The 18,645-nt window shown below is 45.6% G+C and overlaps 1 protein-coding gene across 1 annotated transcript in view; it reads right to left on the reverse strand.

Moving 5' to 3' along the window:
* Nucleotides 1-16,129: 16,129 nt before the first annotated feature.
* The window catches only part of SNX25 (sorting nexin 25), a 189,442-nt gene continuing 186,926 nt past the window's right edge, over nucleotides 16,130-18,645 (reverse strand). The window contains exon 19 of the mRNA XM_083170201.1: nucleotides 16,130-16,787. Within this exon, the coding sequence (XP_083026327.1) occupies nucleotides 16,692-16,787 (96 nt within the window). The 3' untranslated portion in view covers nucleotides 16,130-16,691. The remainder of the gene's footprint in view (nucleotides 16,788-18,645) is intronic.

Raw genomic sequence — 18,645 nt, forward strand, 5'->3', positions numbered from 1 at the left:
TACCAAAATATCGTGAAAAAATGGAAAATTTAGCGATTTGCAAAATGTTAAATTTTCTGCTTGTGAGACAAATAATCTTACCACTCAAAATAGTGAATAACTAACATAGACCATATGTCTACTTTATGTTGACATCATTATTTCAACTTTCTTTTAATTTTTTGGGACACTAGGAGGCTTACAATATGAATAGCAAATTCTCAAATTTTCAAGAAAATTTCAAACACTGATTTTTTTAGGGACCAGTTCAGTTCTGATGTGACTTTGAGGGACTTGTATGTGAGACACCCCCATAAATGATGCCATTTCAAAAACTGCACCCCTCACAGTATTCAAAACAGCATTTTGGAAGTTTGTTAACCCTTTAGGTGTTTCACAGGAATTAAAACAAAGTGTAGGTGAAATTTCAAAATTTCTTTTTTTTTGCAGATTTGCAATTTTAATACATTTTTCTAAGGAACACAGTACATTTTACTAGAGAAATGTGACTAAAAATTGATTCCCCCAATTCTTTTGTTTTCATAAATATCCTATATGTGGCCCTAGTGTGCACGGTGACCAAACCACAGGCTTCATAATAGAAGGAGCACCTACTTGATTTTGGAGCCTCCTTTTTATGAGATTATTTTTTAGGCACCATGTAGGTTTCTAGGCACCATAAGATGCTAAAAGTTAGGAACCCCCCCACAAGTGACCCCATTTTGCAAACTACACCCCTCAGGGAATTCATCTAGGGGTATAGTGTACATTTCAAACCCCCAGGGGTTTCACCAATTTTGATACAACTGGGCTGTGAAAATGAAAAAATTTAATTTTTTATTTTCACAGCTCAGTTGTATCAAAATTGGTTAAACCCCTGGGGGTTTGAAATGTACACTATACCCCCTGATGAATTCCCTGAAGGGTGTAGTTTGCAAAATGGGGTCACTTGTGGGGGGGTTCCACTGTATAGGTGCTTCAGGGGTCATTAAACCAGAATCTGTGCTGCAAAATCCAAATATCGCTCCTTCCCTGCTGAGTCCTGCCATGCACCCAAATGGTATTTTTTGGTCACATGTGAGGCATTGCCGTACTCGGGAGAAATTGGGGCACAGATTTTGGGGTGCTTTGTCTCCTTCATTCCTTGTGAAAATGAAAAATTTTGAGCCAGAACTGCATTTTTGTGTAAAAAAATGTAATTTTTCATTTTCACAGCCCAGTTGTACCACAATCGGTGAAACCCCTGGGGGTTTTAAATGTACGCTATACCCCTAGATGAATTCCCTGAGGGGTGTAGTTTGCAAAATGGGGTCCCTTGTGGGGGGGTTCCACTGTATAGGTGCTTCAGGGGTCATTAAACCAGAATCTGTGCTGCAAAATCCAAAAATCACTCCTTCCCTTCTGAGTCCTGCCATGCACCCAAATGGTATTTTTTGGTCACATGTGAGGCATTGCCGTACTCGGGAGAAATTGGGGCACAGATTTTGGGGTGCTTTGTCTCCATCATTCCTTGTGAAAATGACAAATTTTGAGCCAGATCTGCATTTTTGTGTAAAAAAATGTAATTTTTTACACAAAAATGCAGTTCTAGCTTAAAATTTTTCATTTTCGCAAGGAATGAAGGAGACAAAGCACCCCAAAATCTGTGCCCCAATTTCTCCCGAGTACGGCAATGCCTCATATGTGACCCAAAAATACCATTTGGGTGCATGGCAGGACTCAGAAGGGAAGGAGTGATTTTTGGAGGTGGAATGAAAGGTGGGTGCTATGTCGCATTAGCAAGACCCCCGAAGCACCAATACAGTGGAACCCCCCCACATGTGACCCCATTTTGGTCACCAGCTTTGGGAGGGGGGCTGGCGCTGCGGCTGGTGGGGGGTTGGGAGGGGTGCTGGCGCTGCGGCAGCCGGGAGGGTGGGAGGGAGGGGGGGCTGCCGGGTGGGATGGGGGGGCTGGCGATCGGTGGTGATCGGTGCTGTACTTAACAGCACCGATCACCACCGATCACTGTGTTACCGAGCGGCTTAGCCGCCGGTAACACAGAAAATGCTGCAATTGGCTGTTCACATTTGAACAGCCAATCGCAGCGATCGCCGCGAGGGGGGATGTCTGCTGTCAGGGACAGCAGACATCTCCAAACTGTCACCGCGTCTATAGACGCGGTGACAGTTTAAAACCATGACGTATATATACGTCTTCGGTCGGGAAGTACCTCCCGACCATGACGTATATATACGTCATATGTCGGGAATATCTTTCTATATATATATATATATATATAGAAAATGGTTTCTCCAAGGTAGAGACACAGGCACTCGCCACTTTATCCAAAAATCACTCGAATTTTTGGTAAAAATCAATAAAGTTTATTATTCAAAAGGGCCAGCAAGGCAAAGTGGTAAGACACATCACCAAACTCCGACGTTTCGGTCCGTCAATAATGGACCTTTATCAAGGAGCCTAATAGAGCACAAAACACAATGTAAACAACAGACAGAAGCTCACACATGTTAAAGTACTCAACTGTGATGAAACAGAATATACAATTGCATGAATAAACTTACGTTTTAGGTGAGGTATAGAGTATAGAAAAGCCATCAAGGGGCTGCATGCAAACCAGCATGGAGCAGGGTTGGTAAACACTGTAGAGCGCTGGTTTGGTTTAAATAGCCCCAGAACGGATATTGGCTGCGCTGGGTCCCGCTGGGTGATCCGGTAACGTCACTTCCTGTGTGACGTTACCAGGAAGAGAGTAAGGGCTGGTGAAGCGCATAGTGCCGGAGGGCGGAAGCGGCGCTTCCGCTGGTTGGAGCGCGACGTACTGCGTGCGTTCCAGCCTGTGGAGGAGGATGGGCTTACGCATGTTAGCCGGAGGCGTGTCACTGATGGGGCTGAGAGCTGTTGATTGCTCTGTACGGCACCCGGCGTGGGAGATAGACTAGCGGGGATGACGTGTCAGTCCCTTGGAACGCATAACCCGGAAGCTTGCGTTTCAAGGTAGACAGACAGGGTGGATAGTCTAGGTTACATCCCCATGACGTCCTCATTTACCAGCACTGTGGGCTAACCCCACCAGTGCCTATCAGCGCCGTGCCCAGGAACATATAGCTTCTGTCACGTTCATTTTGCCTTGGAACGCATACTTCCGGGTATGCGTTCCAAACCACAGGCACGTCATAGACTATCCACCCTGTCTGTCTACCTTGAAACTCTAACCCCTGAGGAAGTCCCAGTATAAGGAGAAAAGGGACGAAACCGGTTGGGTAAATTACCTCTCCATCCCCTACTGGCATCAATACCAGATAAGCTACAAATTCTTTTACCTATGTACGGGTTCACTTGTTACTGTTTTTATGTATTTTTAAACCGCTATATGTTGTTTTTTGAATAAATGTACTTTTTACAAAAGCAATATCACGCTATGAGTTCTTCCCTCTCTGGGAGACTTTTTTGGTTTTAAGGCTCTTGGAGAACACTTGCTGGAAACGATACCAGAACCGAGATACTCCGAGTGTGAGTCTGACTTTTAAGAAAGTTAATCTATTTTTTCACAAGGTGATTCACACGTGTATTTTTGTATACACCACAAGGTGGCGTAGTTCACCTAAATATTTTTCTCATACACAAAGCACTCATGAGAAAAACCTTTTTCAAAGTCACTAAATAAGCACTTATATTAATAAATCCTTCCTGCCACTTTTCCCATGTCCGGAATGGTCCACTGAGACGTGCCGACAGGAGAAAAGGTGAAGGAGTGACATCGTCTGATTGAAAGACATTGCTACATGCGAGCACCCACCTACTTGCTGGTACGCATATATCAATGTTTGAGAAGGATTACTGTATCACGAATTGTGTAAAAACACTGAAGGCGCAGAGGTCATACCACTTTGCTATATATATATATATATATACACACACACACACACACACACACACACATATATATATATATATATATATATATGTGTGTATATATATATATACACATATATATACACACACACACACACACACACATATATATATATATATATATATGTGTGTATATATATATATATATATATATATATATATATATATTTATTCACTACATATGTTTATTTTTTCAGGGCAGCTTGATGCTGCTGCTGCTGCTGCTGCGGGGGGGAGGGGGGAGGAGGGAGGAGGGAGGAGGGCAGCGCTGCTGCGCTGTCTGCTGCCGGGGGAGCCGGGGAAGCTGCTGCTGCTGCTGCGGTGAGTGCCCGGCGGGTGGGAGGTGGGGGCTGCACATTGGTGGTGATCGGTGCTGTACTTGACAGCACCGATCACCACCGATCCCTGTGTTACCGAGCGGCTTAGCCGCCGGTAACACAGGAAACGCTGTGAATGGCTGTTCAGATTTGAACAGCCAATCACAGCGATCGCCGACCGGGGGGGGCACCCCTGCCCCCCCTGGGCGGCGAGGGGGGATGTCTGCTGTCAGGGACAGCAGACATCACCTAACTGTCACTGCGTCTATAGACGCAGTGACAGTTAGAAGGCATGACGTACATTTATGCCATGTGTCGGGAAGTACCTCCCGGCCATGACGTAAATGTACGTCAAATGTCGGGAAGGGGTTAACAAATCTTCCATCTGGTAGCCCCGTACCCTGAATTTATCAATCATGATGTTGAGTGTTTTGTCAAATTCGACTGGATCACTCACAATGCGGCGCACCCGCAACATTTGGGAAAAGGGGAGGCCGGCCTTCAGGGGTGATGGATGGTGGCTAGAGGCCAGAAGCAGGTTGTTGCGATCAGTGGCCTTACAAAAAAGGGATGTAGAGATGGAATTCCCCGAGATTTTAATATTTACGTCCAAAAAATTGATGTTATCGTTACTAATCAGATAAGTACATTTTATCGGAGAACCCGATGCATTATGCCCATTGATCAAATTTTCCAATTCACACTGGGGACCTGACCACAGGATCATCTATATACCTTGTGTACAGTACCAGATGCCCGCTGATCCTGGGGTCCTTGAAGAACAAATCATGTTCTACAATAAACATGAAGCTATTGGCGAGCGATGGGGCCACCGAGGACCCCATCGCACACCCACATAGCTGGAGGTAATACCGGTTGTTTGACGTAAAGTGAGGCCTAGCAATTTGATACAGATATATCAGGGCCTTTATACAGAGGGTTGTCAGTGATGAGCATCTGTACTGCCGTGAGCCCCCCCTCATGCGGGATGCAAGTGCAGAGGCTCGCGACATCAACAGTGCACAGCAGACAACCACTGGGAATCTGGTTAAGTGATTTCAATTTCAACAGTAAGGAATTAGTGTCCTTCAAATACGTAGCTTGGCCCTGCACACAGGGCTGTAGAAAACTATCGAAATAAATTGAAATAGGCTGGAATAGCGACCCCCGGGCAGAGATGATGGGTCTGCCCGGGGGGTCCACCAGACTTTTGTGGACCTTGGGTATCGTGTACAGTAGAGGCACAACGGGATGCATTGTCACCAAAGCCTCCCGTGTGACAGAATCAATCTGGAGATCACGTACTGCACAGTCCAGAATCGAGTCCAATTCCTTTTTATAATCAAAAGACGGATCCTTTGATAATGGTAGATAGACATTGGTATCTGCTAGTTGCCGCTTGATTTCCTTCAAATAATCTGTGGCGTTCTGGATGACGATGCCACCCCCCTTATCCGCCGGACGGATAGTAATTGAAGAATCTGTACTAAGTGCTTTTAGAGCTTTCCATTCTGTCACAGTGAAGTTTGATCTCACCGATTGTGCAGAGGACAGTATGGCAGATGTGTCGTGTTCAATAAGGCGATGGAATGTCTTGATGGAGGCATTTGAGGACAAAGGCTCAAACTTGGATTTTTTTCCGGATAGCTGATGGTATTGGTATTGCAGCATACTCCGATGGTGCTTTGTCCTGAAAATATTCTCTTAATTTCAGTTGACGGTGGAGTTTATATTGTTCCACCTTGATTTGAAAAGGTATACTTCTGTGCGTGTTTATGAATTTCCTAGGAATGACATGCAGTAGATTGTTACATTCCTGCCTTGTAGGTCCATTTATTATTGGACCTTATAGGAACTCCATACGGCTTTTTAACTTTTTACCTTTGCACATTTATTTGGTATATTATTCACATGTACTGGCTCTGAATGAGCCCCTCTGTTTATTATATTTCAATTTATTCATGCACTTTGCACTTTTTATTGTATGGGCAAGTTCCGGGTGCCTTCAAAGGCTTCGCCGTCTGTCCCTCCTGAGTGACGTCATCAATTACGTCCGGGCGGGACGCCCGGCGCGCCGGTGGGGGTTCCCGTACTGCATAAAGGTATGTGTGTTTGTAACATTTTGTATCTTCTGCACCTTGATAAAGAGATCACCCGATCTTGAAACGTTGGACACTGACTGGTCTCCTGGCTCTTCTTTTTTCGTACTGAGTGCCGCCATCCGCGATATATATATATATTTGTACTGTTACTGGCTACCTAGCTGGCTGTGCAATCACCATGTGGCGTCCCTGAATTGGCCGCCTGGGTACTGCACAGCTCGGTAAATATGTTCCCCATGTCCGTGTCCCTTATTAGAATGCATCTAGTGCATATCTGTACATGTGATGTATATCTGTACTGCCATTGTTACTTGTTCCTTATACGGATAACCCTTTGTATTACAGTATGTGCATTGTTATTTTGGTACTTATGTAGTAGCCGGGCGCCCAATTTGCATACGTACGGTAACTTAGGAAAATCGAATCGCATCATATGGGCCATTTTAAGGCCACGGGGGATCGGATCGCATCGCACCTCCCGCAAAATAGCATGCGATTTGATAGGGTGTACGATGCCATTACATTAGCTATACAATAATATCATTGTATGACATACAATGAGGTTTTAGGCACCCCCCCACTATCCACGCCACCCTGAAGCGTGGCAAGCGGTGGCGTGGATAGGTACCCAGGGGCCTTGTGCGTGCATACTACTAGCCGTACGCATGCAGTGTCATTGATTATTGCCCAGCCTGTGAATCCCAGCTGTTTGATCAGTTCTGAATAACTGCTCCGGATGAAGCTGGGAGACTGATCTCCGGGAAACGCATTCAGCTATTGAGAAATCTCTGCACCACTTACTACTGAAGAAATATGGTCATTAAAAGACTCCCTCTTGGACCTAATATTGCCAGGATCTACATCAATGCTTTTCCGGAGGCTGATCCGAGGCGGCTGCTGAACTGCTTCTTCATCCAGTTTAACCCACCATCCCTGAAACTAAATAGTGGAATTCACACCCCACATCAATATCTTCAATTGGGACAACGCTGGTCATCTGGTCAATTTATCTGTCGCCTACCTGGCATAAGGAGAAAATCCGGTACTTGTTTCCTAGCACGGCGCCCAGATTTCCTACGTACGGCACCATAGGGAAATCGCATTGCATCGCATGGGCCATTATAGCAGCACGCGATGCAATTTTTTTATGTAATTTTTTTTCTATGCTCATTGTACACCATTATATCACATCGCATGTCCCGCAAAATCGCATGCAATTTAATAGGGTGTGCGATGCCATGAAACTAGCTATACAATAATATGATTGTATGTCCCAAAAATAGGTTTAACGCACCCCCCCCTCCCCCCCACTATCCACGCAAGCCCGAAGCGTGGCGAGCGGCAGCGGAACGCGTCTTCCGACCTTTTCATTCCCCCACTATCCACATCGGCGTGGAGTTAATTTTATATATATATATATATTTTACCGAGCCTGAAGTGTGGCGAGCGCAGCGAGCCCCCTCGATGGGACGCGGATTACTTTACATGTATTCCGCGTTCGCTCGCCACGCTTCGGGCTCGCCACACTATATTAAATCAACTCCACGCCGACGTGGATAGTGGGGGAATGAAGAAGTCGGAGGTAGCGTGGATAGTGGGGGGAGTGCGTTAACCCTATTTTTGGGACATATAACGTCATGGCATCGCACACCCTATAAAATCGCATGCGATTTTGCGGCAGATGCGATGGCCCAGGGCTGAGAGAGCAGTGAATAAATTACATAGGAAAATCACATCGCATGGCACTAAAATGGCCCATGTGCTGCGATTTCCCTACGCAGAATAGGGCTCCGTTCTAGGAAACAAGTACTGAAAATCCAAGTATACCATCTTTTGTCCACCAGTATCTCTCCAGTGGTAATGTGTCCAGCTTGAACTTTTAACCCTCTTTTTTATATTGTTTTATTATTATCATGGAATTCCATATGTTATAATATATGTTATAAAATATATTGTTTATTGTTAAATATTATTTAAAGAAGAAACCGTTCTATTTTTTTTTTTTCAATATACAGCCAGAGCTGGTGTACTTCTTTGTTAGGTGTGAATAACCATCTGGGTCCCAAGACGGGTGTGGGTTGTTAGGTCTACACTAACTAGATCAACACCAATATGTCGACAGGCAGCAAGGTCGACATGGGTCTAGGTCGACAAAAGCATTAGGTCGACATGGGTTTTTTCACTGTTTTTTTACCCAAATGTCGACACAGTCGACATTGACACAGTTTAAAGTGCACCACGTCACTTTGCATCGCTTGCAATGCTTCGGGCACACTATTTTATTCTCCCACCACGCCCTAGTGGTGGGAGAAGGGCATGAAATACCTCCTGTCGGCACAAAAAAGTGAAAAACCCCATGTCAACCTTTTGACTGTAGACCTAGTCCATGTCGACCTAATGCTTGTGTCGACCTAATTAACCTAGACACATTTCGACCTTGCTGCCTGTCGACCTAGTTGTTGTAGACCTAATGACCATATCCCCCCCCCCAAAACACAGGTCACCAGACCTTGCACCAATAGATCACAACAAGTGCCGCTCTTTGCTGCCATAAGTGGAGCAAGTAACTAGCTGGGGGCTGGGTTGAGCACAGATTCATCCTACACATCTAAGGTGGCTGTCCTGGAGGTCTCTCTGCAGCATGTAAGCTCCTCTTTGGAGCAGTCAACTTGAGGGAAGGGGACTCTGAATCCCTCTCCTCTGGCGTGTTATTGACCATTTTCACTATGTACACATGGTACTTCAGCAGCTCCCTAGATCTAGCCTCAGCTGACAGAGTTGATCATTCACTCCAGCTGGGTCACAGTTTCTCTGTGAGGTTGTAAAGGTGCAGGAGTGCCTGTGCTACAGTCTCTTCTAAATTCAGTGTGGCTGGCACCCTCTGGGTGATATTTAATGGGATGCGATATTTAGTAAGGTTCTGAAATCGCACCATATCACATGTTTCCAATCGCAATTTTTTTTAAAGAAATCTACTATTTAATGGGATGCGAATAAATTGGAAAGATAGGTCAAGTGGTACCGCTAAGGGAAATGTTTTATTGAATGACCACTATTTGTAACAATTTATTGAAAGTCCAACCAGAAATAACAATATCCTGGATTTCTTGATAAGCAACAATGGGGACATTCTTACTAATATAACCATAATGGAGACATTGGGGAATAGTGATCACAATATGATCACTTTGATTAAAATTTTAACAAAGATAATTATATTGGAGCAACTAGGTCCTTAAAATTCAGGAAAGCAAACTTTGGTAAGTTTGAGGAGTCCTGGAAGGAATTATTCAGAGCAGTGGTTCTCAAACTGTGGGTCCTGACCCCCAAGTGGGTCCCAACCATCTCAGCAGGGGGTCGCGATTCCATGTTGCTGACCAGCGGTTCATAACTTCTCTATCTCTCAGTAAGTGATTCAAGGAGTCTGATAAATCTGTTCAATTGGCTGTTACCTCAGATGCTCACATCTTTTTGTGCCTCCACAATGCTGCCATGCATGTGCAGTTTAAGATAACACGTTTCGCGACCGTTCTGCGGTAACCTGCTGGGGTACATTCAGTGGCGTAGCTACAGGGGTCGCAGCGGTCGCACCTGCGACCGGGCCCCTGAGCCAGGGGGGCCCAACCCCCGCCACTGTCCGGCCGTCCTGGATGAGGGTCAGAGGCGTAGGGAGGGCGGAGCCACTGGAGCACACGCTCCGGGCGCAGATTGGACACCTGGCGCCGCCGGCCCGCCCCCCCCTCCGCAAATGAGCTGTGCAATATTCTATCACTAATATGTTCACATGATAAAGGGCAGCGTGCGCCGGCAGCTGTTCTGCCCGGCACCGGCGGCTTGCCTGCTCACCCGGTCCCAAGAAGCTCTCCCCCTGATCACTCAGAACTGCGGGTGCCGCGGCGCTGACGTCATGCGGAGGACCCGCGGCCCGCCTGCCTTGTCTCTGTGCGCGCACTAAGTACTGGAGAGCGTGACAGGGTGCACCAGCGGGCTGAAAGAAGCACCAGTGTGGCAACCGCCTGACTGCCACTACTGAAGGACTGCAGCAGGTAAATCCTGCTTACAGTGTGTGAATGGTGCTTACAGTGTGTGTGTGTGTGTGTGAATGGTGCTTACAGTGTGTGTGTGTGTGTGTGTGTGAATGGTGCTTACAGTGTGTGTGTGTGTGTGTGAATGGTGCTTACAGCGTGTGTGTGTGTGTGTGTGTGTGTGTGAATGGTGCTTACAGTGTGTGTGTGTGTGTGTGTGTGTGAATGGTGCTTACAGTGTGTGTGTGAATGGTGCTTACAGTGTGTGTGTGAGTGAGAGAGAATTGTGTTTATGTGTGTTTATATCTTGATAAAGGGCATAGGAGTACAAAACTATGCCCTTTAGCAGATAGTCTGCTCAGTTTTGTCCATGTAGAGGTTGATATTGTTTCCTTTAGGGGTAGTTGGCACCAGAGCCAGATGTTTCAGTTTCATTACAGGATGCCATTAATATATATTTCCAGCAAAAAAAGTTTCACTCATAACGGCTGTGCTTTAAAAATCCTGCGTTTGCCACTGAATATATATCATTATCAAGGTGGATTTTTTTTTTTAAATTTTGTTGTATGTAGGGGGGCCCCAAGCTGACCTTTCGCACCAGGGCCCATGAACCCTTAGCTACGCCCCTGGGTACATTAATCATGTTTATTGTTTGATGCAGTCCCAAAGCAAAATAGTTTGAGGACCCCTGATTTAGAGGTATCGATACTACTAAAAGGTGGCAAAAAAATATACTGTAGGAGGGCACTGATAAATGTATTCCTAGGGTGAATTAAAAGAACAAATGTCAAAAGGACACCGATGTAGCTTAACAGCAAAGTCATATTTGAAATAGCTATAAAAAGGTGGGCATTACAGTGTTTAAACAAGATGGGACACACAAATAATTTGCAGCATATAGAGAATGTAATAAGAAATGTAAAAATACAATCTAAATGGCTAAATTAGAGACTGAACCCTGAGGTGGCACTTCTACACAGAATGCCTCTGTAGTGCTGCTAAAACAGTATGTCCCAGTAAGACTCAACGGTACTCTTTACCTAGCACGGCGCCCATCGCGGCCATCAAATGCACTAAAAAACGGGTGCAACGCGATGGCCGCGATTTCCCATAGGGAACGAACAATGTTAAAAGTGTGATTGGAAGCGATTTTACTGTTCAATGCCTCAATGCCCGTGATTTTTCCATAGGAAACAATGTTAAATGGGCCACAGAGCCCAAATAGTCCCCCTGAAGTCTGAAATGGCCCCAACAATTGTTAACGCCACCCCACGATCAACGTGAACCCGAAGCGTGGCGAGCGCAGCGAGCCCGCGAGGGGTGGCGGTACGCGTCCTCCGACCTTTTCATACCCCCACTATCCACGTCGGTGTGGAGTTGAGAATAGAATAGTGTGGCGAGCGCAGCGAGCCACCGAGCCCGAAGCGTGGCGAGCGCAGCGAGCCCCGCAAGGGGACGCGGATACCTTCACAGGTAAACGCGTCCCTTCGCGGGCTTCACAGGTATCCGCGTCCGCTCGCCACGCTTCGGGCTCGGTGGCTCGCTGCACTCGCCACACTATTCTATTCTCAACTCCACGCCGACGTGGATAGTGGGGGTATGAAAAGGTCGGAGGACGCGTACCGCTGCGCTCGCCACGCTTCGGGTTCACGTTGATCGTGGGGTGGCATTAACAATTGTGGGGGCCATTTCAGACTTCAGGGGGACTATTAGGGCTCTGTGGCCCATTTAACATTGTTTCCTATGGAAAAATCGCGGGCATTGAGGCATTGAACAGTAAAATCGCGTCCAATCACACTTTTAACCTTGATCCCTATGGGAAATCGCGGGCATCGCGTCGCACCCGTTTTTTTAGTGCATGCGATGGCCGCGATTTTTTACCCCCGATGACCGCGATGGACATTGTGGGCGCCGTGCTAGGTAAAGAGTACCGACTCAACACCCTGGGACTCCGCCTCCTCCTTTGCTGCCATTATCACTGGCCTTCGCTGTGGGGAGTGGAGTGCCCACTTCTGCCGTCCCTCTAGCGGGGCCTGAGCTCAGTGAGCCAATTGGAGATTGCGGCCCAACAACCAATCATTAACCACCAGTATGTGAGCGCGGATAGTGGCTTCCAGCGCCACATTTTAAATGGCCCCAGAGGAGTGCACCTCTATGTATAGAAGCAGGGGATGCAGTCATTTGGTCTACAGCAGTGGTAGCCAACCCTAGCCCTCGAGAGCTACCAACAGTTCACATTTTCCAGACAACCTAGCTGCTGCACTCATTAATCACTGACACATTTTAAAAGATCCACAGATGGAGCTAATTAGCTCACTTGTGATTCTGTGAGGAGACCTGCAAAACATGCACTGTTGGTAGCTCTCGAGGACTAGGGTTGGCTACCCCAGGTCTACAGCATTATGGTCGACTGTCATTAGGTCAACATGGGAAAAGGTCGAAAGGTCTTTCGTTCGACAGGTCATTTAGTTCGACATTGTCCAAGTCGACATGGAGTTTTTCACTGTTTTATGAGCCAACATGTATTTCATGCCCTACCATCCACTAGGGCGTGGTGGGAGAATAAAATAGTGTGTCGAGCGCATAGCAAACGATGCAAGGGGATGCGGTCCACTTTAAACTGTGTCCATGTCGACTGTGTTGACATCCAGGTAAAAAAACAGTGAAAAACCCCATGTCGACCTTTTGACTGTCGACCTAGACAATGTCGAACTAACGACCTGTCGAACCAATGACCTTTCGACCTAGAACCATGTCGACTTTTTCCCAGGTCGACCTAATGACTGTCGACCATAATGCTGTAGACCAAATGATTCCAACCCAGAAGCAGCCCCTGCTGTGAGTGAATTTTGAGTCAGCTAACAGTCAGTCGAGTGTGGGTGTTCTGTAGTGCTAATTGCGGCTCTTTTTGGTGTCACCCTACTGAAGGGTGACACTAGGGTGTGGGCCACCCCCCCCCCCCCCCTCCTAGTGACGCCGCTGCCTGAGGCTGAAAATGAGAAGTGTAGGAGGTGTAACGAGTACTGTGTGGGTGGGGTCAGTGCCATTGGGGCGTATACATGGTCCTAAAAGCATAAAATGTTTTATGCTGAGGCCCGGAGGTGTAGTTGCAACTGCCCTATTAATCTATTGATTTAACCTTTTCTCATAACCTATTTTTAATTATATACTACATTTATGTTTGGTCTCAGATATAAGTTATTTGACTACTGATGGGAGTATAGGCGTTACATGGTGCACGTATGTACAGTAATATAAAGAATGAAAATGTCTACATCACATTGATAATAAATATACTATTATTAGTCTGCTTTTTACTTGCCCAGATCCGGAGAATGCAAAGATAATTACCAGATGCATCGGGCCTAGCGCAGCACACCTGATATACGCAGCTGCATACAATCCAGGACATGCTGCAAAGGCGTTGGGATGTCTGACAAAGCAGCAGAGGGGTAATTATTATCCAATTTTGTGAACAGCCAGGTTATTATAGAGGATTCCTCTCACTCTAGGGCAGTGGGGTATACAGTAGTACACTCACTGTGATGACTTTAGATCAAGTCAACATTACCCATGTCGACCTAACCCATGTCAACCTTTAGTCATGTTGACCTTTCTGCATGTCGACCTTAAGCCATGTCTACCTAGTGGCGTCGACTTGCTGGTGACCTAATCATCCATACCTATTGCTGTGTGGGCAGGCTGAACAATTCTAATCTCTTATGCGCACACATCACTTTATACAGTGGCAATCTGGTAAACATCATAAAGTGATTAGAGATTGCCAGATTAAATTGATTTTATTGCACTAATTAGTGGTCTTAATTATTGCACTAATTAGTGGTCTTAATTAATTATTGCACTTATTAGTGAACACCCAGGTACTTGAAATACTTGAAATTTTATTGTGCTAATTAGTAGGTTTAATTAATTATTGGGTACTTGTGTATTATCATGGTGCCCACTTAGCAATTTGCTTAGTGGGCTATTCTGCATAGGAAAATCGCATCGCATGGTCCATGCGATGCGATGTAATGCAATTTTCCTATGTAATTTATTCACCGCTCTCTCAGCCCCGGGGGATCGCATCGCACCTCCCGCAAAATCACATGCGATTTTATAGGGTGTGCGATGCCATGATTTAGGCCCCCCCCACACACACACACTATTCATGCCACCCCGAAGCGTGGCGAGTGCAGCGAGCCTCGCGTGGGTCGGCGGAATGCGTCCTCCGACGTCATACAATGATATTATGGTATAGCTAATGTAATGGCATCGCACACCCTTTAAAATCGCATGCGATGCGATGCGATCCCCCGGAGCTGAGAGAGCAGTGAATAAATTACATTAAAAAATCGCATCGCATCACCCTTAAAATGGCCTATGCGATGCGATTTCCCTACGGTGCCGTACGTAGGAAAACTGGGCGCCGTGATACACAAGTACCAATTATTGCTCTAATTAGTGAACACCCAGTACTTGAAATCGCTAGTATTGCTGTGTGGGCAGGCTGAACAATTCTAATCTCTTATGTACACACACACCATATCAAGTCTACCAGATTGCCACTGTTTAAAGTGATTAGAGATTGCGGGACGATATTCAATTGATTGTTTTTTTATTGCGCTACTTAGTGGGTTTAGCTGCGTAAATCAGGTAAATCTGACCAAACTAATCAGCGCAATGCAAAATAAAACTTCAGTTTGAGCACTCTAATGGGTAGCTTCTTGTACATTTCAGCTCGCCACTCCTGGGGAAGGGGTGGTATGGGGGGGGGGGGTTTCCGAGCCAAAATCACATTGCCAGCAGTTTATCAGGCCCGAATGGAGCAACATTTCAATAGCTCGGTTGGGCACCATCTGCTGGTGCACTATGAATTGAATTCCCCCCATTTGTCTATTTGTGTATGTGTTCAATGAAAACATAGGATATGAAATGTGCTTTCAACATGAATGCACAGACTTCTTGAGCGTCTGTATTATATAGCTAAAATAGGATGAAGTACAGTGGCGTAACTATAACTTTTGCTCCCCCCCTGCCAAATGTTTGTGGCACCCCCCCACCCCCAGGCATAACGGAGAAGCTGAAGCAGGATAGAGGAAGAGAGACCAGCATACACTGCTGCTTCCCTTGGCTCCAACGCATCCCTGGCCACCCTAGCACGTTTATCCGCACCCATCCTGTACACAGTAGCCAATAGCCAGCTCTGTGTACAGTCAATTGAATCAGTGGAGGCATGTGTTGTCTCTGCCATGGCCACACCCGCGCTGCGACTGACTCGCCTCAGGTGCTCGGCCAGTGGGCAGCGGCAGGCAGCAGCATGTCAGTGCATCGAGCGGGTGCCTGCGCCCACACAGACCCTGCTGCCACTTGCTCCCCCAAGCGGCAGCTGGGGCTGCCTTTCAGTAGTTTACGCCACTGATGAAGTATCTTATACCCAAGTGAAGGCATTAGATCCCAGTGAGCGAAATTCTTTCGTGTACTGGTCAGCAAGCATCATGGTCACACTGTGACTAGGTGACAGGTACTGTAACATCAAGTCCCCATACTGTGGCATATATTCAATGCCGTGGGCGAGCGGTGACTGCGAGCAGGACTTTTTGCCCGCAGTCACCGCTCACCCTGTCAGTATTCAACTGACCCCCCTCATTCGCAAATTCCCCCTCGCTCCGTTTTTTGAGCGATCCTCACAGTTTAACCCCCTCGCCAGCCGCTCGCACCGGCATTGAATACCTGCCAGTGAGTAATGTTACCTGTTCCTTAGTGTCTGTTATTAAGCAGAAAGCAAGTATAAATGAATTCTTTTTTTTTTTTATTTATTGCTTACAAATAGTTTAAATAATGGGCAGTCTTTGGTAAAAATAAAAGCAATAAAGAATAAAATATTCACAATAACATTACATAAAGTATTGCACAAAACATTCTTCAATACACCGGAAATAATAAAGGAATGTTCAGGATCCTCAATGAGGAAATGATCTGTACAACATTCAGTCTCTCATCAGTATCGTGTACGTCCAGCGTCTAAACAGCCCCACACATCACTGAACTGGTTAAAAGATGCCCCCCGTCCTTACAGTACATTAACATTGTAGGTCATATTCCAGAGAGAACAGTAACCAAAGAACATTTTAAATAAAACTGATAACAGTGCAGCATTATCTTCTTATTCCTACACTACAGCCAGGGCCTCCCCAATCTGCAAATACAGTATCACATAAAAAAAGAAGAAAAGAAAAAAGGAAGAAAAAAAAAATGGACACAGGAGAGTACGTAGTTCTCAGTCAGCCCTCTATGGAAAAGAGGAAAATAATTAACATGTCTATTGTTACACAGACATTAGAAGTAGTGGTTCACTTGGTGCTGTCACAAGCTGTGCCAGCTTTCAGCTGCTCTAAATGAGTCCTCACTTCTGGACATAGTTCTACAAAAAGCACTTCCATCAGCACCTGAGGAGAACACACAAACACTCTGTTAATCACAGCCTTAATGGACATTTATTCAGTGAGAGCATATTATAAGTCGTGACAAGATGGCTTCCGCCCAAATATAAACAAACCAGCACTCTCTGATCTAGATGGTACTTATCCCCCATAAGTACCATCTAGATCAGAGAGTGCTGGTAATTCAATGCGGACTATATTTTTTCGAGGAAAGGAAATTTCGACAAGAATACAGTAGGTTGAATATTTAATGTAATTTACGATGTTCCAACTTTCTGAAAAATTCAGAAAGTCAGAAAAAACGTTGATTGGCGAATTCTGCGTCTATTTGATCAGAAACGGCCACTAATTCAACAATTTGGTGGACATTTTCGACAGTGCAGATTCGGCTTTCAACAATTCAGATTTGCAGCGGCAAGCCAGAGCCAAAAATGACTGGAGTTGAATAGGTCCTGGATGATATTTCAGACTATCGGAAATATTGGCCAGGATTAAACACCCCCCTGGAGCTTAATATAAAACCCAGCCCACTGCTGCCACTGTTAGAAGTATTGCAGAGCCCTGCAAATTATAGAATTAGTGAGTTGCGGGTAACGGACTACAGATTTCCAATTATAGCACATCTTACTTCAACCAAAAACCATTTAAAAAACTTTAAGGTGGAATTATCCTTAGCGGCCAATTATGCAATGTAATGGTATTAAATAGAGAACTCCAATTTTAGTAGAGCTTTCATTAGTTTAAATATGCTACCCATGGAAATCAGATACCATGCCCTCACCCACGTCATCAGACATCTAGTGCTTGCACGCGCCCCAGTAATCAGTGCAGATTGACTATGTGCTCAATTCAGACCTGTCTGCACAGCTGCGAATGTGCAGCGGCCAGCGTTCAGTTAAGCAGCTGCCCCGCTCCATTGAAATCCCACGTTGTGATTTAATGTGCTCATTGTGCAAAAGGATATGGACAAGTGCACATTCGTTAGCACCTGTGCAAATGTGTCCACATTTATTCGTGACAGGCTGAACATGGAATGATTTTTACAATGGCCACAAGTCATCGCAGGCGCCGCGTAGCTCAGGACTTAGTCAGCGTTGCGAGGAAAAACGGCATATCCTAGCTGGAGCGGACGTCACAAACATTCCCCTAACAGCCTTTGCCACATCTAGTGTTCTCCCAGGCATGCCTGCATTTGCTCCATCACTCCCAGCAGGTTTTTTTATGACCGTTTTTGTTAGCACTCCCACTAAACTGCCGGTTCCCACCTCCATACGCCTACTTCCTGTGAATCACTGTGCAAACGGGCAGCGATCAGGAAAGGTTGCAGGAGTTTATTACTGTCGGGCACTGCACACGTACATTGCGGCCTAATCGCATATGTAGTTTATCGATAATCGCCTGCTGTATGAATTCGCAGCCCTGTGGTCAGGTCTGAATCAGGCCCCAAGTCCCTACATTATATTACATAATCTAGAACCGATTCTGCAGTGTGCATGTATTTCCCGAAGCAGATATAAGAACAATTATACATGATTCAACTCTTGGTTTTAGCTAAATGGGCAGTGAAATTGGACATCCTGTACCTATTTATTGCAGATGAAAACATGCTTAATTAATGAAGACTCTGCTAATGATTGCAAGAATAGAAGAATTAGAAGAATTCCAATGCACACACAATAGTCGTATCTAAAATACTGTGTGTATCTGGACTTTTGATGCACGATAAGCTGTGACACCAAGGAACCTGGCCATTGTTACCACTATAAGACCCAGCAACTTATATTAGTAAAGGGAAGTTTTAAAGTACATTTGTTGGGTAATTTATGCCAAGTCTTTCTATTTTACTCAACATTTATGGAACAAT

The sequence above is a fragment of the Crinia signifera genome, chromosome 1 (genome assembly GCF_055691185.1).
Source record: "Crinia signifera chromosome 1, ASM5569118v1, whole genome shotgun sequence".
Classification (NCBI taxonomy): domain Eukaryota; kingdom Metazoa; phylum Chordata; class Amphibia; order Anura; family Myobatrachidae; genus Crinia; species Crinia signifera.